This window comes from Tenrec ecaudatus, chromosome 7 (assembly GCF_050624435.1).
Source record: "Tenrec ecaudatus isolate mTenEca1 chromosome 7, mTenEca1.hap1, whole genome shotgun sequence".
Lineage (NCBI taxonomy): Eukaryota > Metazoa > Chordata > Mammalia > Afrosoricida > Tenrecidae > Tenrec > Tenrec ecaudatus.
The window spans coordinates 30,750,903-30,778,698 of record NC_134536.1 but is presented as its reverse complement, the minus strand read 5'-3'; the positions used below and the strand labels follow the sequence as shown (position 1 = coordinate 30,778,698).

The window sequence follows — 27,796 nt, the reverse complement described above, 5'->3', positions numbered from 1 at the left end:
AGGAGAACCTCAGGGAGATCTTGCCGACACCGAGAATCCTCCTGCAGGACTGCTTTAGTCCAGGGGGCGCGTGGGGCGGGGCGAAAGGTTTGGGCACTGATGGGTGTAGCTGCAGTTGGTCCATGAAGCCCATCCTCACTGCTATGCCTGAGCCTGATGGGCACCCAGCACCCACCTGCTCTGGACTCACCAGCTTCTGAAACCACACATCTGGGGTTCTCCCATGCCTGTGGGGCCTATAGGCTGGGGGTTTGCATCATGGGCCACGGGGACCTGCCATGGGGTGGGCCGTGGGGGTGGGGGAATTGGAGCTGGCTGCCCATGCAGTTCTTGTTTCTCCTCTGCCCTTGCACGCCAACCCAGCCTTTCATTCTCACCCTTTCTCTCTCCCTTTCTGTCTCCCCACTCGACTGCTATGTTAACAAATGTCTTTCTGGCACAGTGAAACTAAAAGTGGAGCAGAAACTGGAGCAGATGGGGAAGGTGCAGGGGGTGTGGCTGCACACGGCCCACGTCTTGTGCATGGATGCCATCCTCAGCGTGGGCCTGGAGATGGGGAGCCACAACCCGGACTGCTGGCCACACGTGTTCAGGTGCATGGCGGGATTCCCTACCACCACCACCCCCAAATAGCACCGACCCTGCTTGGGGAGCCTGCGGGTGGAGGAGGGATGGACATGAGAATCAGCCAGCCACTTAATCCTTGATGATGATCACTCACCAAGTATGACCAGACTCCAAGTGAGAGGAGGGGGGGAAGGGCTCAAGTGAACGGTTTAGAGAACAAAATGACAGAACTGAAGGAGGGGCATGGTGATCTATCTGCTGACCTCTGCTGTGAGAGGCACTTATGTCTTATAAGGAAGAGACGCCACTATCTTAGAGAGTGAACGGACAACACCTTAGCAGTTGACTCAATACTTTGTGAGTCTAAAAGTCTACCATGTATCCATGCTCTGACATTAAACCCCAGAGCCATTGGGTTGATTCTAGCTTCTAGTGACCCTCTAGCACGTTCCAGAGGCTGTAAGTATTGACAGGGACAGAGAGCCTCATTTCTCTCGTGCAGCGGCTGCTAAGTTTGAACTGCCAACCAATGGCAGTTCCCTCAGCAGCACCCCCAGAGCTCTTGTGACATCACTCTGTTCCTTTCTATCCTTTTCTGTCTAATGGCGAGTTTTAGATAGCTTATTTGGGTTCATGAAGTAAAAAGATGCTAATATGCTTGACATAATTGATGCATGGATTGTTATAAGAGCTGTAAACGCCCCCCAGTAAAATGATTTGTGTTTTTAAAGGATGCGATTTTAAATTTAGGTTGGCAAAGGAAAAGCAGACAATGGTACATCCATGCCAAAGAAATGCCAACAGCTTGACTAAGTATTTTAGAACCAACATCAAATGTCCATTCCATAGTCATTGTCTAAGGTGAAAACACCACATAACCCCAGAGCCCCAGCTCCTCCCTCCCAGCTAACACAAAGACCGAGACCATGTCTCCCCAAGCACTGCCACTGGGGTGGGCACAGAGGGGTACTGCCAGAAGATGCAGGTGGGGGCTTGGGGGTGGTCCGTGGGAACAGCCAGGAGAAGCTACAGATGCTGAGAATGACCCAGAACAGCACTCAGGGGCTCACAACCCACTGAGAACACCAGGTGGGCACCTGCAGAGTATGCCTGTCCTTGCTGTTGCAGGAGTTAGCAAGTCCATTGTGACTCCCCGGGACCCCAGGTAGAGCCTGCCCATTGGGGTTCCCAGGCTTGCTAGATCTTTCTCCCACAAAGCTGCAGGGTGGGTGGTTCACATTGAGCGCTTAACAACTGCACCACCAAGGCTCCTTCAAAGTAAATAGGAGAAAGCAAACCCACTAAGGTCAAGTTGATTCTGGCTCACAATGCCCGGATAAGACAGACTAGAACTTCCTGGAATCCTCATGGAAGCAGTCAGTCCCATCTTTCACTGGTGGAGCTGCCGGTGGGTTCAGATTGCCAACCGCTGAGTTAGCAGCTGGCATTTGAACCACCAGTGGACATAGCAAAAAATCTCCTGCCACGGGGTCAGTTCTGACTCATAACCTTATAGAGCAGTGGCTCTCAACCTTCCTAATGCCTTGACCCTTTCATACAGTTCCTCATGTTGTGGTGACCCCCCAACCATACAATTATTTTCGTTGCTACTTCATCACTGTCATTTTGCTACGGTTATGAATTGGGTGACCCCTGTGAAAGAGTCATTCAACCCCCAAAGGGGTCAGGACCCACCGGTTGAGAACTGCTGTTACAAAGAATCTCCAAGGTTGTAAATCTACACAGTAGCAAATAGCCTCATCTTTGTCTTGAGAAGCTACTGGTAGATTTGAACCGCCAACCTGGTGGTTAACTGCCATTGCCTAGCCTCCATCGCCATTGGGCCTCCTAACGTAAACATAAACTCCAAACTGACTGCCATCAAATCCATTACGAGCCATGGTGACCCTGTAGGACAGGTTAGAACTGCCCCTGTGGGTTTCCAAGACTGTCCCTCCTTACGGGAGTAGAAGACCTCATCTTTATCCTGAGGAGCAGCTGGTGGTTTCAAACTGCTGAAGCTACATTTGGAAGCCCGATGCATAACCCCTATGCTACTAGGGCTCCTTAAAGTCAATGTAACTATGCGTAATTTGTCACGTTCCAAAGAGAGAAAAGCACGCAGCTGGCTCATAGGATAAAAACCCCGTCTTGAGAGGCACGTGTAAGAGGACCAGGATGAATTCCCCTGGAGCAGAATGGGGGTGGTGGTGGAGGTCTGTGACCTGCTGCTCCCCACCGCTCTCTCAGGAAAGAGAGAGGGCAAGGCTGAAACTGCCCAATGTGTACAGGCCTGCCATGTCCCCTGCTGACGGAACAGCGCGGTGGATTGTCAAGGGTGGTCTTTGTCAGTAACTGCACTCACTCTGAGAGAGGTGGCCTCTCTCACTTTAACCCCTGGACTCACTAAAGGAGGTGGCCTCTCTCACTTTAACCCCTGGACTTACTCTGAGAGAGGTGGCCTCTCTCACTTTAACCCCTGGACTCACTCTGAGAGAGGTGACCTCTGGACCACTTTAGCCCCAAGTTCTAAAGGGAACAACCAGTTGGCAGTTGGTATTGTCTTGTCTCTGTGTTTGCCATGATTGAGTGACGTTGTCGGTCTCAGCTAACATGAGTCATATGGTGCAACCAGGGCCAAGCTCTGTGTAGTTGGGCAGACCCCTGAGAAGGGCCCACTGTGGCCAGAAGGCTGCCTACCCGCCACACAGTTATTCTAGGACCCAGAATAAGCAATGCTCCCAAGTCCTGAGTGGAAGTTACATGGAGGAAGAGAGATCTCTTAGGAAACTAGCTCAACCAGCCAAAGCTTCACAAAGCCTGGAGCTGCACCAGACCAGGCAGATGAACATTGCTGCCTTTCCCACGAGAGGGGGTGAGAGAATCCATTGACTCCTTACCTGGGGGCTTACCTCATCCAACAAAGAATAAAGTCATAGGCACAGGGAAGAGACAGTATCAGGGAGGGCGGGGAGGAATGGTCTGTCTGTGTTAGGGTAGTTGAGGATCTGGGGTGGCGGACAGCTGGCTGCATTTCCTCTGTGTCTGTTGGGGACTTGGGGAGCCGGCAGGACTGAGCAGTGACACCCACCAGCTGCTTGTCTGTGATCTCTGCAGGGTGTGTGAGTATGTGGGCACGTTGGAGCACAACCACTTCAGCGATGGCACCGTGCAGCCCCCTCTGACCATCAGCCAGCCCCACAAGGCACCGGGCAGTGCTGGCCTTCTCAGGGACCCCGAGTGTGAGGACTCACTCCAGGAGCTGAGCCTGGAACAGGGGAGCTCGCTGAGCCCGGCCCCTGTCATCCAGCCCCTCTCTATCCAGGAGCTCGTCAGAGAAGGCAGTCGCGGCCGGGCCTCTGACTTCCGAGGCGGCAGCCTCATGACCGGGGGCAGTGCCGCCAGGGCCGTGCTCACCCTTTCCACGCAGGCTGACAGGTGAGTGGACGTGCCCCCCATGCACACCCGGATGGGCCACCCCTGGGGACTGTGACCTATTAGCAGCACCCACACCCAGTGTTCCTCTCCATTGTGGCCCCCAGGGTCCATGGGGGCCCCTCTCAAGTGTATTTCTGTGCCACCACACTTGCAAATGACATGTTCCTTAAGGGAATAGGAGCCAGGTCACCTGGTGAAAGCTCCGCCCAATCGATACGGGAGTTGCCTTCTGCCCAGAGCGTGGAGTGTAGGACAGCTGGGAATGGGGTCAGCCAGGCCCCATTTCTAGACGGTGTCCTAGATCCGTATCCTCCTCAGAGCCAAGCCAAGTGTTCGGATCCCCAGCTGGAACCAAACCCAAGCCTCCCTGAATTCACGGATTAGTTCTCAATAGCTGAGAAATCAGAGCTAATTCCAGGGATCTGTTGCCAGTCAGTCACACATTTTCTGGGAAGGATCCGATTTCATAGTCCAGTGTCTTATCAAACGTTTTATGAATATACCACAGTCTCCGTGGGACTCTAGGAGTAACGGGATATTTTTGTTTCATTTTTTAATATGCCTGGTGCCCTTGAGATGAAAATCTAGTGGTTAAAGCAGACTCTTGTACCCAGTAATAATAGGTACATAATACCATGTGTTTGTTTAGACTGCATTGTGTTTTCATTAATCACATCACACAAATTACCATAATTATTCTGCCATAAAGACTCCGCTGATTTCTTTCCAAGTAATGGATCTGTGTGTGTGTGTGTGTGTGTGTGTGTGTGTGTGTGTGTGTGTGTGTGTGTTTGCATCCAGGCTCTTTGAAGAAGCTACAGAGAAGCTGAACCTAGTGGCACTGGGAGGTTTCCTGTACCAGCTGAAGAAAGCTTCGCAGTCCCAGCTTTTCCATTCGGTGACGGATACAGTGGACTACTCTCTGGCCATGCCAGGTAATTCTTGCCTTCAGGAAATCACACCATGAGGGGAGCAGGAGACCAGCGGCGCCCTGAAGCATGACGCTCACACTCCCTTTGTGCCCCATCGCTCTGATGAAGTGCCATGTGCTCTGTTGGGGGTGGGAGATGCCATGGTGTCAGTTCCTCCTCTGAGAGACCCCGTCCTGTGCCAGCCTCACAGTCCTTATGTTTTAGCCGGTTGCTGCAGCAACTCGATCAAGCCACCGCTGCAGGTATTCCCACGGGCACGGGGCTAGTGGTTCTGTTACGTTTTGTGATGTAGCCGATACCGAAGGTGCTTCCCATGAAGGTTGGAACCTTTGTCCATATCATCAACCCGACCACTCTCCTCAGATCAGCAACTAGCAGAGCAGCTGCTGTTTCTTTAAGGAAGTGGAAGGAGGCGCTGGAATTCCAGAGATTCCTCAAAGGAATGTTCTGGTTGGAATTGTGGCCCCAGATTCCCAACCCCTCGGTTGCTTGCATAGGTCCAATGATTTCTGAGTGTAGATTGGATGACATGGATGGTCTTGCTTTCCTGTAGGAGAAGTGAAATCCACCCAGGACCGAAAAAGTGCCCTCCACTTGTTCCGTCTGGGAGACGCCATGCTGAGGATCGTGCGGAGCAAAACTCGGCCCCTGCTCCATGTGATGCGGTGCTGGAGCCTGGTGGCCCCACACCTGGTGGAGGTGAGCACCTGGGAAATGGGCAGTGGCCAGAAATGCCAGAACTTCTCTAAAACACCCGCTGGTTTGGGGACCTCCCCGGCAGAGACATCCTGCCCCAAGTCTCATTGTTCTTTGACTATTCCTCAGGACATCTAAAAATAATCCTCCAGATGGACAGTGTTACCCTCCTCTTAACTCGGCGACCTTTCACGGTCACTTTTCAATTGTTTGAGACTGGCTCTCCTCCTGAGCGTAGAGCTGAAATATACGTAGATAGATCCTGGTAGCTCCATTTGTAGACGAGCCTTTTGGTCCTGCCAGTCTCTCATTTCTGAGAGCTGCATCTACTAAGAAGCAGTGCCCTCAGCAGGGAAGCCATACATCCTGGTTTTCCCAACAAAATTGAAACAGCAGAATACTTCTACCACAATTTTACATCTAAAACATCTCAATCAGTGGTGACTGGCAGCGCCTCCTCTTGGCGGCTGAGAACAATGGTGACCTTGTTGACAGCCGTACCTGGTCTTGTACAGCCCTTCAGTTTTTCTCCGCTAAAGATGAACCACCCACAGAGCTGGAAGGCTTAACACAATGGCCTTTTATTTAGTAGTGATTCTGTGGGTCAGAATTTGAATTGGGCTCAACAGCCCATGCCTCTGGACTAAGCCAAGTTTAGTTCATCTCAGCTGCCCGTGTTCGTGAGGTTGCATGGTTTGTCACAGCTTTGGGTGGGCAAGTGGACGTCTCCGTACCTCTCCCCTCCTCCAGCAGGCTAGCACAAGCTTGTTCACTTGACAGCTTCCAAAGAATCGCAAGGGACACCTCAATCCCAAGTACTCTTCCGGTCTCCGTTTATGAAATGTTTGCACTTGTTCAGTTGCTCAAAGCAAGTCATGCAGACAATCTCGGGGTCAGAATGGAGAAGTCTGGTACAGGGTGTGGATACAAGGAGGGCTGAGCCCATTGGAGTTTGCTCTGCAATTGGTCCACCAGGGGAGCAAATGGCTCCTCTGATTGCCCTTTGGGACAAAGCTGAGAAATAAGACCCTGATGAGCTCTCGGACGAGGTTCTGATGTCTCATAGGCCCCTCATCTATACCATCCTAGAAAATGGTCATGTCATGTAGGGGAGAGTGAAATTACTAAAAACGTTTATTGTTCCCAAACATTAATGTGACAGAGTTGTTTCGCATCTCTTGGTTATATTATTAAAAGTTTCATTAAGTATGCAGCTCATCTATACTTATCTCTTGAAATATTTGTGATCCCTGCCTTATAATCCTCTGGTGGGTTAGAAAATTCTTCAGAAAAGGATTACAAAATGCCCTGGATAGAGTGGGAGAAAATGTGGAAGAGAACTCGAAATAGTTGGGTTGAAACCAGCAGACAGCCCCCTCCCCACCAAACAGACTATGGCCATTAGTTACCTGTCAGCTCTTGAACTTGATAGAAATTACAGACTGGGACAGCAAGTGAGTATTGATTAGCAGGCTTTACTGGGAAATACGACCCTGGAAGTTTTTCCAGACTAGACAGGAGAGCAAAGAAGCAAAGTGAAGGAAGATTCGGGAAACCGGGGTATCAGAATAGCCTCGGGCGAGAGCAAGCGGGAGTGAGATGAGAGCATAAACTAGCGAGAGAGACTGAGGCAAGAGAGCAGGAGCCCAGACAGGAGTAAGCAAGAGAGTAAGGCAGAGAGGGAAAGAAAGAAGCCCTGCACGCCTGTCCCCGGGGGCGTGGGAATCATTAGGTTTGGGACAGCACTTTGCATCCTCTTGATTGGGAGGTTTGAATGGGGGCGGGGCATAAACTGACACACACAGGAGGGTCTGGCCCTCTCTCGCTGGCAGGAAGAAGTGGGGATGGAGAGAATCATGGGAAGGAGTCCCTTGTCATGGCTAGGTGCTGCTCCACGCTCAGCTGGATCCATTAGAAGTGATCTCACTCACGGGACATCAAAGGAGGAAGTGGGATAGGCCATGGTACCCTGAGGGGGTGGCAGTGAATGTGTGTAAGCAACATGTGTATGACCTGTTGAATGTAAAACCCATGATCTACTCTGTCAATGTTCACCTAATTGGCAACAACAAGTTGGTTGGTGGGTGGGTGGGTGGGTTGGTGGGTCGGTCAATCCTTCAGATACCAAAATCTGACTTGGCTCTTCCCTCTCCCATGACTCTTGCAGGCGGCTTGCCACAGGGAGAGGCCTGTGTCTCAGAAAGCCGTCTCCTTCATCCATGACATCCTGACGGAGGTCCTCACTGACTGGAACGAGCCGCCGCATTTCCACTTCAATGAAGCGCTCTTCCGGCCGTTTGAGCGGATCATGCAGCTGGAGCTGTGCGATGGGGACGTCCAAGACCAGGTGAGTGGGTCCCTAGAGTCGACGTCTTTGGAGCGCAGCAGCGGGCACCGTTGTCCAAGCTCTGTCCGCTTGCTCCTTATAAAAATCCTCCGTGGGACCTGAGACAAAGCAAAGTGAGGTAAAACTTTAACACGCAGACCACTTGATTTTACAAACAGAAAGCCCTAAGGCATGTACCAAAAATAATTGCTAGAACTAATGAGATTAGCGACTGGATGTAGAATCAACATACCGAGTTTCACTGAATTCCAATAGACTCAAAAAGAAATTATTTAAAAAATTTAATTAAAAGAAAATTTCCATTCACAAGAGCATGAAAAATAATTAAAATAGTTTAGAAAAGATGTAAGCAAAGAAATTCAGAGTTTGAACACTGAAAAGAACAGAACATTGCTGAGAGAAGATAAAGAAGAACCAAATAACTCAGGAAAGATACCATGTTCCTGGATGGGGAAAGCTCAATGATTTTTAAATGACAGTTTCTCCCAAATTGAGGCAGTCGCTATCAAAATCCCAGCAGACTCTTTTGACAGAGCAGTTCATATATATATGAAGAGGATTTAAGAAGAAAAAACATTTGAAGAGCAAAATTGGAGTGCTGACATCACCTACTGTCATCAAGGGAGTGCGGTGTTGGTGGAAGAATAGGTATGCAGATCAATGGAGTGGTGTGTATGAGCAAATTCACATTTATGATTCATCAAGTCTTTGACCAAGATGCCATTACAATTCTCTGGAAGGGACAGTGCTTTCAGCAAACGGGGTGTCGATATCCACACTAATAAAAACTAACTCAGGCCTTTACCTCACACCACACACACGCACAGTAACAACAACAACAAAACAAAGTTAATCACAGACTTAAAGAGTTAAAACTATAAAATTCTCATTTTCTAAATATTCTAGAAGAAATCATAAGAGAACATCTTTGAGACTGTGGGCCAGGCAAAGATTTCTTTGAAAAAATCCATAGAAAGAAAAATTAGACTTCCCCAAAACTTAAAATTTTGGCAAAAAATACTTTAAAAAGAAGAAGAATAACTAAACTCACGCCAAGCCTCAATTTGTAGTCATAGGACAGGCCCACAAAGCTACATCACCAAGGAGTTGGAATCATGTTTAGAACAAGCAACCCTTAGGGATCCAAAGAGCCCCATTTGAGGGGAAGAAGCACTAGAGCCAATTGGGATGAAATAGATACAACTCTTTTTAGAAGTGGTTTAACTATGGAAGTGTGTGATATGTGAATATTCTATCAAGAAACTACTTTTTTTAATTAAAAAAGGGTGGGGGAAGCAGCGTTGGTCATAGGAAGAAGATCAGAGGCCGTCATAGGAAAGAATACACGGAGGAGGTGGGAGGTGTGCTGTGACCTTGTGGGGACAGCCATCAGTATCACACAACAAACTATGTCTGAATTGTTGAGTGGGAAACCAATGTGCTCTGTAAACTTTCATTCAAACCACAGTGAAAAGTTAAAAAAAAAAATCAAACCAAGGGCGAGGGTGAAAAAGTCATTCGCAGGTTATCAATCTCACGAAAGGACTTGAGTCTAGAACGCCTAATGAACGGTAGCGTCTCAAAAGCAGCTCTGCTGGTTCAGTGGGTGCGTGTGGACTGCTAGCCACCAGGTCAGCAGTTTGCACCCCCAGCTGTTCCGAAGGAGGAAGAGGAGGCTGTCTGCTCCTGAGAGCTTTCCATCCTTGGAAACCCACGGGGGCGCTTCGACTCTGTCCTGCTGGGTCACGATGACTCAGAAGTGAGAAAACTCTAATTTTAAAAAGTAGCCGAAAGATCTTTGAATGCTTAATAAGCATGCGGACAGCTGGTCAGCGTCTCCCGAGTCCTCAGAGAACGGCAGGAGGAAGGCTTGCTCTGGGCGTGTTAGACAGAGGAGTTACTGTCCTGACGAAAATCAACCCGGGAATCGGGGGCAGAGAAGCCTGATGTCCCCCACTGCTTGTAAGGAGAGGGTTGTAATCGCCACCACCTTTGCCCCTCCAGGTGGTCACGTCCATCGGTGAGCTGGTTGAAGTGTGTTCCACCCAGATCCAGTCGGGATGGAGGCCCTTGTTCAGTGCCTTGGAAACAGTGCACGGCGGGAACAAGGCCGAGGTGAAGGAGTACCTGGTTGGCGACTACTCTTTGGGTAAGAAGGTTTGGCTGACTCTTGCTGGGTGGCACATGAACCCTTTCTGCCGAATGTCCCGCATCCACAGAGGCAAAGGAAACGGAACAAGAGGGGAGGGAGGCTGACCGTTAGCCATGTTTCCTCAGCAGGAGTAAGCTGGTGGCGCAGAAACACCACTTCCCAGTTCTGCCGAGGAGGCTAAGAGCCCTCTTGCTGAGAGCTTGGACCAAAGGCGGAAGACGCCTGTGTTACATATATTACTACTGACCCCCCCACCCCACCCCCCAATGAAATCTTCACGCTAGCAAGACCCAGCAAAGTCTCCTAACACCCAGGAATCAGAAATAATGGAGGAAAGTCTGAGTGGAAACGAATAAGCTTCCAGAAGCATGCGTCGGTAGCAGGGATGGTGTTTAGGGGTCCTCAACACCGCCACTGGGCTCCAACTTGCCAGAACTCACCAGACGAGCACATGTTTGTCCTCGAGCTAAGGTGTATGGCAGTGGGAGCAGAGTCCAGAGGAACAGGGACTGGATTCTCTCTCGCCTTGCATGACAGGCCACCAAGAACATGCTAGCCCTCCAGCAACCGTCATGTAGCAGGTGGTCCTGCCCAAGAGCTACCCCTCTGACAGCCATCCTGCGGCAAGATGGTCCTGCCCAAGGAAGCCCACAGTGTCCACCAGGGGTCTGCATTGGGTCTGAGCACATAGGGACCCTCCAGGAGCCCTAGTGGTATAGTGGGTACACGTTGGGCTGCGATCCCCATGGTCAACAGTTGGAAACAGCTCCTCAGAAGAAAGACTGGGCTTTCTACTCCCAGAAACAGGGGCTCAGAAACCCACAGGAGCCACTGAGTCAGCATTGACCGAATGGCAGTAAGCTTGACCTGGCATGTACCACCATTCCACACTCGCAGAAGGGAAGCAAGGGTTCAGAAACACCACACTGTCTATGTAAACAGTGAGCGCCCCCTTTTAGCCTCTGGCTGGGAACACCCTGAGAACCAAGTCTCCAGACATCAGCCCAGGGCTTACCTTGCAAGCCCACCTTTCTGAGGATGGCATTCTCAGGCTGGCACAGAGGTAGATGAGCTCTGGTGAGATAGCAGACAACATACACACTGAGCCGCTAACCACAGCCTCAGCAGTTTGAAACCCCCAGCTGCTCCAGGGGAGAAAGAGGAGGCTGGCTACCCCCAAAACCCACAGGGGCAGCTGTACACTGTCCTATCGTGTCATTGTTGGAATCAACTTAATGACAGTGAGTTTTTGAGTCTCTGCCTCAAGCCTATCAAGCCTCCCCTACCCTCCTTATAGACAGGGTTTTCCAGGCACTCCATTCTACATGGTTACCTGCCTTTCAAAACGTCTCTTAACCTGAATGCATGGTGCATGCTCTCAGCCCCACCTTCAGCCAGATTGGCCTGCATCTGGCAACCGAAGTGCCTTGGTCACCTTTCCAGGCTACACTGTCGGAGTGCAGTGGAGAAGCCACGCCATCCAGCCCAACAGCCTGCACATTTTCACAGGAGATCTTTGTCAAGGGCCATAGGAGAACCTGCAGGGTAAAACTTCACTCGCTTAGAATTCTGCCCTCCTCTCTCCCTCAGGAAAAGGCCAACCTCCGGTTTTTGATGTGTTTGAAGCTTTTCTCAATACCGACAACATCCAGGTGTTTGCTAACGCCGCCACGAGTTACATCATGTGCCTTTTGAAGTTTGTCAAAGGACTAGGTAAGCTGGGTTTCCTTCCCCACCTCGTGACAGCCTGGGACTCTCTGCAGGTGGCTCTGTGTGGGAGGGAGGCTCTGAAGACAGGCGCAGTGGCTGCCCAGAGCACAGGCGTCCTGGGATGTGAGCAGGTGGTGCGGACCATGAATGTTGAGTCCCCAGGGTCAGGAAGCTTGCAGTGAGCATGACTTGGGTGTTGTCCAGGGTGGATCCTTCTCCTTGTGCCCATGGAAGAACCTGGTAGCGCGGTGTGTTTCAAAGTGTGTATACCATGTTCCGATGCCTTGAGAGTCCTAGCATGTGCACCATAGCCTGATACAAAAATAGCCGTGGCGTGCATTTTTGGAGACTGTGTTTTTGGATTCTCATCTCAGCATCACAGTGTAGGAAAGACCCCTCTCTGTCCCATAATTAGCGGTCTGAGCTGAACTTGCCAAACTGCCAGGCTTAAAAAAAATGCCTTCTGGGCCTTATAGATCAGCCAATCTCAACCTGTGGGTCGCAACCCTTTCACAGGGGCCGCCTGATTCATAACAGTAGCAAAATGACAGTTGTGAAGGAGCAACGAAAATCATTTTACGGTTGGGAGGGGGGATCACCACATGAACTATATGATAGGGTGGCGGCATGAGGAAGGTTGAGAAACCACTGTTCTAGATTGTAAAAGAGCCGCCCCTGGGTGCTGCAAACAGTGAACGCTCTCAACAACTAACCACAAGGTTGGGAGTTCAAGCCCCGTGGCAGGTGCCTCAGAAGACCGTCCTGGTGATCTGCTTCCAAAAGTTCACAACCTTGAACATCCGTTGGAGCAGATCTAGTCTGCACACACAGTGTCCCCATGAGTCGGAACTGAATCGTCAACCACTGACAGAAGCGCCTCTGCGAGGCAGCGTAGGGGAGGGGGCTTCACCAAGTTTGTGGGAAGTGGAATTGAAGGATGATGGCACTTTTCCCGCAAACTTTGGTTACGCCTTGGGCTGCGATCCTCAAAGTCAGCAGTTCGAAACCACAGCTGCTCCGTGGAAGAAAGCCGGGGCTTTCTTCTCCCACAGACAGTTCCAGCCTCAGAAATTCAGAGTGGGGGTGGGGCAGTTCTCTCCTGTCCTCTGGGGTCACTAGGAGTCAGTCGGCAGTGAGTGGGTTTTGAATAGAACAAAGGGCCACTAGGAACAGAAAGCAGTTTGTTGCACCAGACTTTTAGAGACCTGGAGCCCTAGAACCTTTTAAATAAAGAATTTGTAAGGTGAAGAAGTTTTTCTTTGTTTCGTAAAGAAATGTAATTTACTTAAAGGATCAATGAAAGCCATGCTGAACGACTGACAAGTCCTTTGCAGAAGGAAAACAAACCCAAGGACGCTGAAAGTCTGGCTCTGGGCCCACTCTTTGCAGAGCTGGATGGTAAATTTCCAAGTTCAAGGTCCAGGAGAGAGCCTGGGGGCCATAAACATTCCTGGGTCATTCTGCTATGGACTATGCTGTAGGTCCCCAAACTTATTACTTGGCCTACTGCCCCCTTTTCAGGGGCGGGGGTAATGAGTGCGGCGCCCCTGGCAATTAAAACCTTTTTGTGTGGTAGTCCCTAATCCAGGATAAAGTAGAGCCCTGCCCGCATCCGGCTTCCGCGTTAGGGGCTAACCACAAAGTGAGCAGGCTGAACTGCCAGCAGCAACTCACTGTAACAGAGTGGAACTGCCTCATAGCGCCTCCTTGGAGGTCATCTCTCTGGGAGCAGCTGGTCAGGCCTTTCTCCCTGGGAACCTCTGAGTAGGTTTGAGCCTCCAACCTTTCTGTCAGTAGCCGAGCACTAAACCATTGTGTCATCGGGGCTCTTTTTTGTTTTAAGCACTCTGATCTACATGAAATAAAAATCCACTTCTGAATCAGAGGAGCACCTGAGAGTGTGAAGGTCTGTGTTGAATTGTAGGGGGGAAAGTCCACCCTAGAATTTCCTTGAGAACCCTTCTTATTTCTAAGGAGTTCTGCTGGTGCTATCAAGATGAGTATTGGGCTGCTAGCCACAGGTTTGCAGTTCAAAACCACCGGCGGCTCTGAGGGAGAAAGGTGAGGCTCACTGCTCCCACAGAGACGTCCACTCTTGGAAACCCTTCATAGGGTAGCTGTGATACGGAATTGACTCAAAGCACATGGTCAAACAGGAGAGCTGGAAAATGCCCCGAAGACGGTGTGACCCACCAAGTGTAAAATAGTTATGTACCAGTAAAATAATAATAGTTATTGCCAGTCCATGGCCTACAGACGAAGAAAGGTCCTGTTTGGGGTGTTTCTTTTTGTCTGCTTCTACATTTTAACGAATACCTAGTAATTACGTCCATTTCCCCACAGGAGGGGGTGCTCGGTCTACAATGGTAGACTATTAGAAACAATGAGAGTGCCCTGGAAAGCTTTCTACAGGAGAGAGATTCGAATTCTCCACTACTGTTTGCCTATGGAAAATCTAAACGCCCCTCCACAGTTAACATCTCTAGAGACGTGCCAAAAATAGAAACCACTCGAGTTCCATTAAGCAGGCTCCATCCCCAATACCCATATGTTTGGAATTCTCCCCCCCCTTCACCCCCCCATCCTCATTTATCATTCCCAGTTAGATCCCATGAGGCCCTTTCCAGCTGGCAGCCTAGTGCTTGGAACCAGTGTGTGCCGGGCCTGGGGGTCCACTCTGCCCTCAGAGCTGCAGCCATCTGCTCCCCAGGAGCTGCCCAGAGAAGGAAAATGCACATGCCGCACCCAACAAAGGACCAATCCAGCGACTTAGTGCAGTGATAGGGTGTAGGGAAAGGCACATGTGATGTCTGGTCTTTAGTGAATAGGGGATTTAACGAGCAGTACTGTAGAGTGTCTTTGTTCTTAATTCAGCTATCAGAAACCCTGGTGTCACTGGTTCAAACCCACCAGCTACCCCTCAGGAGAAAGATGAGGCTGGCTGCTCCCATAAAGGTTTGCTGTCTCCGTAGGCCGATCTAGGGTTGCTATGACGTGGAGTTGACTGGCTACAGGAGGGTTGGACACGGGAGGACAGGACCAGAAAGTAATCTCCCACGATCCAGATGATGTCTAATGTCCCACATGGAAAGTCCCTCTTCAACCATAAGACCCAGAAATGGAAATAGAGGCCTTTGTTACTCACAGGTCTTGGGGGCACCTTATATGCTGGGGGGTGGGGTATTGGGAGAGTAAGGGTGAGCCCAAGCAAGGCCTTTATTAGGGCCTGAGGGGAGACTGACTGGTCCTTTTGAAACTACGGAGAGGAGCCAGGGGTGGCTGGGTAATGTCATTACAAGAATGCACAGTTTAATAAAAGTAAATAAATACAATAACCCCCAAAGAATTTAACATCTATACTCATAGGGGGGAGAGCACACCTGTAAGGATATGCCCTAAAATGCTATTTCTTGGGGGTTGTAGAATTGGGGTTCTATTTTAATAAATATTCAGAGAGCCAATGCTGAGGGACTAAATTGGGAACAGAGTTGCAGGTGGGAAACTTTGTTCGTCTCTGTCCCTAGGTGAGGTGGACTGCAAGGAAATTGGAGACTGTGTTCCGGGGCCAGGAGCGGCCTCCACCGACCTGTGCCTGCCGGCCCTGGATTACCTCCGGCGCTGTTCTCAGGTAGGACAGGTGCTGCGGAGGGGTTAGCAAAACACACTACTAAAACCCAAAAGAATGCTTCCTGTGTTCTCAGGGGTGGGGGGGGAGGTCTGGGCTTCGATTTAAAGTGTAAATTCCCCCCCAGAGGAGCAGAAGAGTAATAAAAATATCCTGGGACACACAATTGGACCCCCAGGCCTCTGAAAGCTCTTTCATAAACGTAGAATGCCCCCAAAAAGGGAAAGCAGGGTTGTGAAGGCGGAGGAGGATCTAACAGAGGCCAGCAGCCGAGTGCCATCTCCTTCTAGTCAAAAGGAGTCAGTAAACCAGCACTTATCCAAGTGAGTGCAGAGCAGTCCTGGTGCGGGCGTGGGATTCTCATCTTTCACGTGGAAGGGTTCAAGACCCAAGCGACTGACCCAGTGGAGGCTTGCATGCAGCTGTCAGGCAGAACAGGTTTGTGCAGAGCTTCCAGACTAAGACTAAGGAGAAAGACCTGGCTCTGGCTCTCTGAAAATCAGCCAGTGAATAGCTCTGTGGATCCCAGGGCTTGAATCCAGTTGTCATCCAAGGGGCCAGTCTGCATGAGGCGGGGCTGACACAGCAGCAGGGGACATCCTCCTCAAAGTGAGCACTGACCATCACTGCCAAATCCAGTCATTCAATGCTGGTCAAGCAAAACCATGCTCCCTGTCGAAGCGCTCCCCTCCCCTTCCATGCTCCTGTGGAGCCAGCCCCTCTCTCCTGGTTTTCTCCCATTGTCCCAGGCTGTGTCCCTGAAGAGGTTGTGCCTTTTCTTGTCTCCATCTACTATAGTAGATTAGGTGCCCAAACTTGTTCAGCCTGCAGTCCCCTTTAATGCAAAAATAATTACTTATTACTCAGAGCCCCCGCCCTACCCACCTCTGGCAGTTCAAAAGAAGTAAAAAATGTAGTCCGGTGTTTTTGTTTTGTTTTTTTCCAGGATAAAGAATAGGTATCATTTTGTACAGCCTTCCACTAGGGAGCAGTAAACACCCACTTTGGGAAACTGCTTTAAAGGCTCCTGGGATGAAAGACAGGGATCCCTACCCTGGAAGAATTACTATCTCAGAGACTCACGGGGGCAGCTCTACCCTGACCTATAGGGTTGCTATGTATCATCAGGATTGTCAAGATGGTGGTAGGTTGGGTTGGATTGGGTTAGGTTAGGTTTGATTTGGGCCCCAAGTTACTCCCCTCCTCCCACCTGCTCACTCTGCCCCCAACTACACTAAGCCATGACCACTGGGGGCCTCTGCTCACCCCCTGCCTGCATATGCTCTTTCCTTAGATTGTGCACTCTGATAGAGACTCAGAGATAAAGGGTCTACTGGCTGCCTACTGACTCTACCTTGGCTGTACCCCCCAGCCCCTGCCCCTGCCCCACAGTGACTCTATTACCACTGTCTAATTGTTCTTATAATGTGTCAGAAATTGTTATTTGTGAGGGGTTTATCATCTGTCTGCCCCACACAGAGAGGAATTTGGTCCTTCCTGCTGCCCACCACTCCTCCCCTGGTTTCCAGAACAGTGTGAGCTGGGCAGGCACAATGCACGGGAGTTTGTCCCAGCACAAACTGGGCTTCCCGGGGAATTGGGCTCCAGCACTGAGGACCCAGGTTGCTTGGCTCGCTCTGCTTCTGACTTCCTCCTCTCCAGCACGGTCCCAGCCTGCACACGCCTCAGTCTCCCTGCTGGGCCTCAGTCCGGTATCTCACTTGCGGCAGACTCCCTTTGCTATGAGCCCCCTGGGACACTTTGTCCCAAAGGCAAAGATTCTTGGCAGGTTTCGCAGCTCCCTTGGGAGGTTTACGAAAGTCTGTAAAGCTCAAATGTAATTGGAAGACCAAACAATCTCATTTTTACAATACTCTTTATTTTCTTGGTTGCCATTGAAGATGATTTCATCGGCTTCAAGAGGCCAAGGTTTCTGTGAACAGCCTCATGAATCTAAATCACAGATCATCAAATTTAGCTTGATCATGGGGCTGCCTCTGGTCTCCTACCTCCCTTCCATTATTGATCATCTCATTGTCCTTGACCACGCACCACAGGGCAGCTTTTCAAAGCACGTAATTGTGGTGTGGTGTTTTTGTTTTGTTTTTAGTTATTGGCCAAAATCTACAAAATGCCCTTGAAGCCGATCTTTCTGAGTGGATGGCTCGCCAGCTTGCCTCGCAGACTTCAGGAACAGTCAGCGAGCAGTGAGGATGGGATTGAGTCGGTTCTGTCCGATTTTGATGATGAAACTGGTAAGAACATTGCCTGGACTAAGCCAGGCTATTCGCTTTGTCCAACTCACCAGAAGCTTACTCCAGGAGTTAAGTAGCTTACGTCATAGGGATGATCATTGCTTTTTGTTGTGCTCATTAGCCTGTCAGTCGATTATTACATCCACCTAAGGTTTCCACAGTGCCCCCCCAAAAAACCATGACGTTGCAGTTGAAGCCTCCCCAAAACCCATCCATGGTTTGACCTGGGTGCCCCCATCTAAGACCAGTGTAGATTTGCAGGTCCCATTAACTGCCGCGTCTCACCCTGAGTTCTAAGGAAATTACCAGTTTGGAATACAGTGCATTGAGGGATTCATCCTTAAACTGGCTACTAATTGTTTTCAATGCTTTCTAGAAACACAATCATTTTTATAATGACTTCCTCACGTCTAATTGGTTCGAGACTGGGGAACGTAAGCCATTACAGAAAAGAGAATCCATTTGTGACTGGTGAAGCCGAAGGCTCATTAAAAGGATATTTTAAGGAATTTGTTTCAAATGGGGTCCCACGTACCCTCCTCTGAATTAGAATTCAACCAAGTAGCTTTGGTTTTACTGCGGAGCGTTTTCTGATGGTTTAACTAGTGATCAGGCATACGGCCTTCTATCTCAGACGAGCCCAGGTCTGTTCTAGATCGAGAAAAGTAAAGGGGGGTGGGGAACAAAAGGGGCGGAGTTTCTGAACTTGGCTGGTTTCAAAGGCTTAAGAAGACGTGGCTGAGAGGGGGGTCTCACTTTGCTGTTGCAGATTCATTTGTGGGGGCGGCAGGATCATTTTCCGTTTCAGATGGCAGATGGCGTGGCACACCGGCTATGACCGTGGGCACAGGCTTAAGAACAAAGGTGAGGGCGGAGCAGAACAGGGGTGCGGCGAGTCAGCCAACTCAACGGCAGTGGTAGGAGTTACTACTTAAGGACCACCTGGCCAGCTCAGACTGATGGTGAGGAAGCACGTGAAGAACGCGGTGCAGAGAAGATTCTAAAGTATTGGCAGCTGGCTAGCCATTTCAGCGATCAAGGTTTCATCCCAGTGACTGGATACAACTGGCTTTTTCTCTCTGCATCGAAAACCTCCAAGCCAAGCAATGACGGCAGGTGCTCGTGTTGGTTAAATAAGCTACGTTCTTCAGAAGAGTTGTCAACGGGGAGTTGACAGTGAGCTGTCCCCTCTCCGCCTTGCCCAGGCCATCAGATCCATCCTTCTTTCCCGGGAAGCCTGTCTTCTTGTGAGGGACATTCAAGCGGGCACCTGCACATCATCCGCCCGCATTATGGATTCAGCCTCGGCTTTAAAGTGATATCAACAGAGCTGGGTCATAGAAAGGCTCCAAGTAAAAGCTGTAAATTATTTTTTTTAATGATTCGCTGACATTCTCTGATGCTCAGTGCAAAGAATCCCATTTTTCCCCCTATGGTAATTTCAAACACAGGCAAAAGTAGACAGCAGGAGATCATGAAGCAGAGTGTGTGTACCCATCCACCCAGTGTACCAGTCACATATAGCAGGCACACTGTCTCCTTTTCGTTATTAAAGGAGCGTCTAGACAGCATAGCTTTTTTCTCTGTAAATAGGTTGGAATGTACTTTCAAAGATTAGCACGGTGCCGTTATTGCAATTCCATTCCCTGGGACTCACAGAGCATCCAGTTGACTTCTGTTGTAAGGCGCACTGGTGGTGTAGTGGTTACGCGTCGGGCTGTTGACTGTAAGGTCCACAGTTGGAAGCCAGCAGCCTCTCCTTGGGAGACACACAGGGCTTTCTGCTCCCATAAGAAGTTCCAATCTCAGAAACCCAGTGTCCCATAAGGTCACTTTGAGCCAGCATCGACTCAATGGCAGTGAGTCTAAGAGTTTGGGATGTCTATTTTAAGGATTACCAGGAGGGGAACCATACTGTGTGGCTGGTTGATGTGTCCTCTGTCCCTTTCTTCCTTTCTTTGTAAAGTGTATGAGCCTTGATCTTATGGAGTTTTCCGTCTGAATTTTATTGCTCACACCCTATCTTTCTCGATCTTCTGCACTTACTATTTATGAGCTCCCCTTACCTGCTCATGTCTTCGTGCTCATGAGACTCTCTGCTCATGGGCTTTAGTTTTGCCTACTTGTGATTGGAATATATGACTTTTTAAAGTTATGGTGACATTTTTGTGATTTTTGGCAAGGATGTATATTTTTAATCATTTTATTGGAGACTCGTACAGCTCTTATCACAATCCATACATCCATTGTGTCAAGCCCATTTGTATAATATGTTGCCATCATCATTTTCAAAACATTTTCTTTCTACTTGAGCCCTTGCTATCCACTCATTTTTCCCCTCCCTCTCTCATTAACCCTTGATAATTTATATTTTTTCATGTCTTACACGGACCGGTCTCCCTTCACCAATTTTTCTGTTGTCCATGCCCCTGAAGGGGATTATATGTAGAACATTGTGATCGGCTCCCCTTTGTCCCCCACCTTCATTTATTGGTGCTGAGGGATTTATCTGTCCTGGATTCCCTGTGTTGCAAGCTATTATCTGTACCAGTGTACATGCTCTGGTCTAGCCGGATTTGTAAGGTAGAATTGGCATCAGGATAGTGGGAGGAGATAAGGAGTCTAGGAAGAAAGCATTAAAGAACTAGAGGAAAGTTATGTTTCATTGGTGCTATCCTGCACCCTGACTGGCTCATCTCTTCCTTGTAACCCTTCTGTAAGGGGATGTCCAACTGTCTACAGATGGGCTTTTGGTCTCCACTCTGCCCTCCCCTCATTCACATCGATATGATTTCTTTTTGTTCTGGGTCTTTGATGCCTGATCCCTGATCCTATCAACACCTTGTGATCACACAGGCTGGTGTGCTTCTTCCATGTGGACTGTGTTGCTTCTCAGCTAGATGGATGCTTGTTTGTCTTCAAGTCTTTAAGACCCCAGATGCTATCTCTTTTGATAGCCGGCACCATCAGCTTTCTTCACCACATTTGCTTATACACTTAGTGGGGATATTTTAAAACCTTGCTGCCATCTTCTAACACAATCACCTTCTGTAGGAAAGTTGAAAGTGAAGGATTCAAAGTTGGAGGGGTGATTTTGCATCTGACGGCAGGTCTTTTTTATCTGAAGTCAGAGAAACAGTCCTTTCTCTACATCAGCTGTTTTGAGCTCTCGATTCATATGCTTCAAAGGCAGCACTGAGCAAAAATCTTGACCCAGCACCCGAGTGCCTGACAAAACTCGGGGGTGGGGGGGCATACTGTTCTTATCACTCCATAATAAAAATTAAACTCACTGCCATCAAGTCTATTTCAATTCAGAGCAACCCTATAGGACAGGGTAGAACTAACTACCCCCTATGTAGGTTCCTGAAACTAATTCTTTATGGGAGTAGAAAGCCTCATCTTTCTCCCATGGAGCAGCTGGTGGGTTTGAACTGCAGGCCCTGAGGTTATCAGCCCAGTGTGTCACCTTGACACCACCAGGGCTCCTCATCCATGAGATTATCTTACATTAAAGAGAATGAAGCTCCCAAATGAGGCGAGAGAGGTGTACTGAGATGTGTTGCTTTGGGAAAACAAGCCCTTTGGTGCTACGAACAGCAGTTTCCCACATGTGAGCAATAGACACGCAAGATAGAGACGTGCTGCAGTTGCAAGCTGAAAGTGGAGTAGGCTCTTTAAGAGTGATGTGGAGAGGGCAGCAAAGAACCTTCCTATACAGCTGCCTCCTATGCCCTGACCAGAACAGGATGGTGCCTGGCTACCACTATTAGACACTGATCCCCTACTCTTCACAAGAATCCTGTTCAAAGGAGAGGACATGGGAGCAGGATTTCCAATGTCCGTGGACTCCAGACTTTCTGAAACCAGTGAGGCTCAAAGAACCCCTGAATCTATTGTCCTCAGATGGCTTTTCAAAAATATACCCAAAATATCCCCTGAAATACGCTTCAAACCAGACAAATGCCTAACGAGTGACGAATGTCTACCTTGAGCATTGTGCTCCTTCAAAGAACCATTTGGGGCCAAAGTGACAGCAGACAAGATGGTAAGCTTGCGGAGCGGTAAACTTGTTCATCGAGGAAGAATGGAGTCAAGGTCACTGAATTGTGTGTAACAACTGAATTTCTGTGTGCTTTGTGTATTTTTTGACAATTACATGTAAAACCATGAAAATGATTTATTGTGAAAAAATCAGTTAGAAATGCATGCCAAGCCTTTGGGAAAATGAGACGATAATGGGGTATTTTGTTATATTTTATCACCAGCTTCCCCAAAATCTATTAGTTCAGAATAGAAATAGTAACATACGATAGTACCATCTTTTCCCTTGACTTTAACAGAGCAGGTAAAACACAACCTGCCCATGTGGTGGGCCCTCAACTATCCCTTACCAGGTGAAGGATGTCTTGAAGCCTTACAGCTCTTGACTGCGCACACCCGTCACATGTGCTGCTGAATTGATGTAATGACCCTTCAGTTGGTTACAGTGGGTCTCACAGAGGCTGTTTTGGGGATTCCAGGTCTGATAGAAGTCTGGATCATCCTACTGGAGCAGTTAGCAGCAGCTGTGTCCAATTGTCCACGTCAGCACCAACCACCAACCTTGGACCTACTCTTTGAGCTGTTAAGAGATGTTACCAAAGTACCTGGTAAATATTCTGTCTTCTGGTGAATTGTTTTTAGTGTAATGCTTGTAGTATTTATTCACCTGTTTCTCTACTGTAACCCTCAGTTTAGCACAGGGTCTCACATTACCATAGACACACAATGTGTGAGGTCATTGGCCACAAAGCAGTGAGGTTTGAGATATGTCTAGTACATTGTTTTCATGTCTTCCTTCTTGTGCAGTTAGTTTGTGCTCAGGCTGAGGTGCCTGTGCCTGCATAAACCAATGGGTTTGGCTCTGTTCTGTGAGTGTAGCCTTCCCCCACCTAGCCGGGTCTCTCTGTCACATGGATGTGTGTAGAGGTTGCCAAGTCTACCATTGAAATAAATGACTCAAAGGTGTATAACCTTTGATAACCACTGAGTACAACCCCAAGTAGTACTGGAAGAGAATTGCAGTTCAGAATGTGTTTCCTATTCTGGAGTAAGTGTGCTCTGCTCTGCAGTCCATTTCCTTAAGTTCAAGGAGACGTTTTAATGGGTACCAACAGTATCAGAACCCCAATAATACCATGGGCTGTTCCTCCACCTAGTGAGGGGGTCATCGTAAAGTCGTGAAGACTGATTGATATTGTTTACAAGGAATTAGACGTGAAGCATTAAGATAAAAATCCAATGCCTTTTGTAGGACTTTAAAGACTTGGAGTCTTTTCTCCCCTTAGAAAAACCACTCTGGTTACTCCTGCAACTTAAAGCTCTTTCCATCTAATACTAACTCTTTCTTACTGGTAAGTCCCATCCTCTCCCTTTACACTTTCTACCGCTAGATCTATACCAAGAGCATGTCATAATTCTCCCCTTAGGAGTTATCTGCTAAGGTAATTAATTAACTGTAATGCAGACAAAAATGCATCTCTAAGGACAGGCACCAAAACTTCTGGATTTAAAAAAAAAGTGAAGCAAATTATGTAAGTATTATTCAGGCATTACTTTTAATCACTTTGAAACACAATGACATGAATACTTGTTTACAAAATATATGTGTGTATAGCATGATCTCAACTTTAAGGAAACACACAAAGTATTATGGGCGAGCATGTTTTGATAAGAATGAAAAAAATTGATCAGAATTGTTACAGTACAGCACAAATACGCTTATTTATAAGAAAGCAAAATATAAATTAACATTTGAAATGTCCATCAGTAAAGGGATGACAGGAAGTTACATTTAATGGGATAACGTGTGGCAGTAATTTGCTGATCATCTAACAAGTTAGAGGGGGAAGCCTTCAAAATTGCTCGAAATACAATTATTTCTGTATCTTAGATCTATGTATTTACATTTTAAAGCTTGTTTTTAATATATATGTACCCCTGTTTACATGCACTGCAGTTTTGACATCTAGGAGCTAGGAATTGATCAAGTGACTTTTGCCTTGACTGGAATTTTTTTGCAAGTGTGTATTCTCCAATCAATGGTAGATTCTTTTCCCCTGATCCCCTTTTGTTGCAAGATGCCAATGCTGACTTTGTTCCTTCAGGACCAGGCTTCGGGATCTATGCGGTCGTACACCTCCTCCTCCCTGTGATGGCCCTCTGGCTCCGGCGCAGCCACAAAGACCATTCCTACTGGGATGTGGCCTCGGCGAATTTCAAGCACGCCATTGGTCTGTCCTGTGAGCTGGTGGTGGAGCACATTCAAAGCTTCCTACACTCAGGTACCCATTGTGCCAGAGCAGTCCCTTCTGAGTATTTAGTTGGCAGCATCCATGGTGAAACATGTCCTCAGTGAATACCCACCAGTACACGGTTTTCCTCCTAGGAAAGATTATGATAGCACTCTGTGGTCAATGCAACCTGCTGGCAGTAAATCTTCCAAAAGGAAACAGACGCCTGTATGTCCTCTACAAAAGAACCAAACAGAATAGTCAAAATATGTGACCAGAAATAAAATATGTAATAAGCAGATTTAAGGTATCTGTACATTAGGTGGCCCTCACGTTGGACTGCTAAATGCAAGCTCAAAGCCACCAGCTGCACCATAGGCAAAAGATGAGGCACTTTGCTCCTGTAAATGTTTACAACTTCTAGGGTCGCGATGAGGTGATAATTAACCCAATGGTAGTGAGTTTGGGTGCATTAGGAGGGAGGCAAGTTCAAGTATATGATAAGATCCCTACAGGTTGGGACCTATAAGGCTGGATCCTGCTTTCACTGGGGAAGTTAGATGGAAGAAGATTTTAGAAAAGATATCCATTATGGCCAAGGAATTGCCTGAGAGAGTAGGAAATAAAATGAAGAGTCTTAACATTTGTGGCACTTTCAGGAAGATGTGCAAGTTTGAGATGACCAGGGGAGAAACCTTTCTGAAACACTGATTCTTGCTCATGATCTGCCATGAGGAGGTCTGGACGTTTTGAAGCAGAGCAAACAGCACTGGGAGCCACAAACTCGCTCCAGCCCACTAGGACAGAGTATGGGGTAGACAGCCAGCTCATCGTTTCCCAGCAATGCAGCTGAGAGTTTCCAACTGCTGGCTTCCACGTTATCCGCCTCCTCACCACTCGAGAGACTTGCAGCCCTCGAGGTTATAAATAAAAGGGAGGGCACATGGTCGCTGAAGGGAGAGGGAGTGCAAGTTGGAGTGTTTAGAGAAGCACACGGAGAACATTCACACACACACACCCCAAGGGAGAGTCACAAAGACAGTGAATGTAGCAGAGACGTGGTTCCAAGGACAGATTGTACTGGCAAAGAGAGGGTCCTAGAGAAAGAAAACCAGCAAGCGCTTGTTTCCACGCAGTGGTCATTGCTGGGCCCTGCATGGGATCTTACTGGGGGGTCTGGGCCTCGCAAGAAACTTGGGGGAAACAATACAGCTGGGTCCCTTGAATTGGGCCAATAACTGGGAGTGCTAAATCTTTAGGGGACTGGATTCATATTGATGAGGTTCAAGAAATGTCACAGCCAGAAGAAGAATTAAGTGCTTATATTTTTAAAAACGCCTCCAGTCCCAAGAGCTCAACTAGAAAGTAATGTTTAGAAAATGATGATGGCAACATATGTACAAATAAGCTTGATGCAATTGATGTATAGAATGCTATGAGAGCTATCAGAGCCCCCAATAAAATGATCTTTAAAAAAGCCACCAGAAGCACAAGGGGGCTTCAAAAAGTTTGTGGAAATGTTCTGTGGATTCAAGTTATCCATGAACTTTAGGAAGCTCCCCGCCTTCCCTTGTAATAGACATATACATTTTTAGAATTTCAACTTTCTACTAGACTATGTTCGATTCTCCTTAAGTAGACAAATTATATACTCTGAAAAATGTACATCAACATACCTGTATACCACAGACGTCCCCTCGATGTATATCAAGGAATGGATGAAACAGCAGAAATTGGATAAAAATTCAAGAAGAGAGTAATCATCACAGAAGATCCACCAGACAGCCAGCCTTTAGTGGGATGTCCACTACTAGCCAATAGCCAATATAAGGTCCAGTGTTACATTTTTCCAGATCTTTTGGACTAGTTAAGGGCCCTTTGGACTTCCAAAGTATCTCCGGTCAAGAGATTTATTTTTTTCTGTTCAAACGTTGAGCTGTTTTGTTGGTATTGCTCTTTCCCCCACTGCTGCTTTACTCTTGTTGCTAGACTCTGCAGTAGATGGGTGGCCCTTTCGCCCTACTGCTGACAGTCCCGTTGAGTGGAATCTTGGTTCCCGCCCCGCAGACATCCGGTACGAGAGTATGAGCAATACCATGCTGAAGGACCTCTTTGAGCTGCTCGTCGCCTGCGTGGCCAAGCCCACGGAAACCATCTCCAGAGTGGGCTGCTCCTGCATTAGGTGAGAAAAATGCTCCTTGGCCCACCGCAGAACTGGACCTTTCATTATGACATCCAAGGAGATGAATTCCGTGCTCGTGGGCACAGTGCTCAGCTGCTAACCAAAAGATCGGTGTTTCGAACCTACCAGCTCGTCCACTGAAGAGAGATGACAGCCGTGGAAACCCTGTGGGGCAGTGCTGGGTGGATGCGAGTGGGAATTGACTCACAGTTGTTGGCCGTGTACGTAAAAGTGTGTCGGTTCGAATAACTCTTCAGTGTTGTCAGCAACCACTGTGTAAGGCCTTGTGGGCAGTGCTCTTGGGAGCCCCCATTCTGCTCAGAAGGATGTTACAGGGAAAGTCACGTGGAAAGACAACTGCCACGAAAGCCGAGGAGTCCTGGGCCTCGGGAGATCAGGGCAGGAGGAAGGGACAGCTGGTCAGATCCCCGGGAATGGGCACGATGGGGGTTGGCTTTCTTGTTGCTGTTATACTTGGGTTAACAGGAAACCGAGAACGCGAGGTCTCCCACTTGTAGCTCAGCCATTTACAGTTTTTATATTGCAAGGGCTGAGTAATGAGAGACGGAGTGCATCTGGGCATGTGGCCCCCGGGCGGGAGTGATGCCTGCCTTCTCTGCTTGCGTTGCTGGGCAGGTATGTCCTAGTGACGGCGGGACCAGTGTTCACCGAGGAAATGTGGAGACTTGCATGCTGTGCCCTGCAGGAGGCCTTCTCCGCCACCCTCAAGCCAGTGAAGGTAAACTGTAGTGGAAAGAGCAAGAGTGGGTCTTAGTCGTCCTTATAGGCCCCCTGCCTTGTTAAGGGGGGCACCTGGATTCTGCCTTACTACTTAAAGGAGGCAGCGGTTGAAGAGGAAGGTGCTGAGGTTAGTCCTTCCATCCTACCCGACACGATCAACTGAGTGTTTCAGAGCCCAGGGAGGGTCTGGGGCCATGGACCTGCGTGCCCCACCCGGCTGAGCCTGTGCTGTGTTTCTCCCCAGGACCTGCTAGGCTGTTTCCACAGCGGCACGGAGAGCTTCAGTGGTGAAGGCTGCCAGGTGCGGGTAGCGGCCCCCTCCTCCTCCCCCAGTGCGGAGGCAGAGTACTGGCGCATCCGAGCCATGGCTCAGCAGGTAAGGCTGGGGGCTCCCGAAGCTGACCTGCCTTTTGTGAATCTTTCCCAAAGGCCTTTCTTACATCCCTAAACAGCTTCTTATCCCCTTAAGGACGCGTGCATCCCAGCTCTGAGCTGTTCTTGCCAGAAACTCACCAGGAAGACTTTAACCCACCCAATCAACGGCCCCCTTATCTCCACCACTCTTGCTTGGGTCGGACTCCCAAGTGCCCAGACCAGATCCCTTGAGGAACCTCTCCTCTATGCACTTACACGATTGCTTCCTGTCCTTTTATTGCTGTGTAATTGCAGGCGTTGCCATGACAGTATCTGGTACACCTCAGGAGAGCAAGTTATAGAACCGTCTAGAGCAGCTGTGAATCTTTACAGGGCAGAAAGCCTCATCTTTCACCCATGGAGCAGCTCGTGGTTTTGAACTGCTGACCTTGCAGTTAACTGTCCAATTCCTGATGCACAACGAAAGCTCCTCTTTACTTACGCTTAAACGTTGGTTCTTGC

The 27,796-nt window shown here is 48.7% G+C and overlaps 1 protein-coding gene across 1 annotated transcript in view; it reads left to right on the top strand.

Moving 5' to 3' along the window:
• ARFGEF3 (ARFGEF family member 3) overlaps positions 1 to 27,796 on the top strand; it is a 154,259-nt gene that overhangs the window by 118,093 nt on the left and 8,370 nt on the right. The window contains exons 18-31 of the mRNA XM_075553898.1: positions 443 to 593; positions 3,685 to 4,005; positions 4,807 to 4,940; positions 5,491 to 5,636; positions 7,801 to 7,980; positions 9,985 to 10,129; positions 11,723 to 11,845; positions 15,367 to 15,470; positions 17,578 to 17,722; positions 22,246 to 22,374; positions 23,872 to 24,048; positions 26,065 to 26,179; positions 26,816 to 26,918; positions 27,165 to 27,296. Coding sequence (XP_075410013.1) covers positions 443 to 593; positions 3,685 to 4,005; positions 4,807 to 4,940; positions 5,491 to 5,636; positions 7,801 to 7,980; positions 9,985 to 10,129; positions 11,723 to 11,845; positions 15,367 to 15,470; positions 17,578 to 17,722; positions 22,246 to 22,374; positions 23,872 to 24,048; positions 26,065 to 26,179; positions 26,816 to 26,918; positions 27,165 to 27,296 — 2,105 coding nt within the window. The remainder of the gene's footprint in view (positions 1 to 442; positions 594 to 3,684; positions 4,006 to 4,806; positions 4,941 to 5,490; positions 5,637 to 7,800; positions 7,981 to 9,984; positions 10,130 to 11,722; positions 11,846 to 15,366; positions 15,471 to 17,577; positions 17,723 to 22,245; positions 22,375 to 23,871; positions 24,049 to 26,064; positions 26,180 to 26,815; positions 26,919 to 27,164; positions 27,297 to 27,796) is intronic.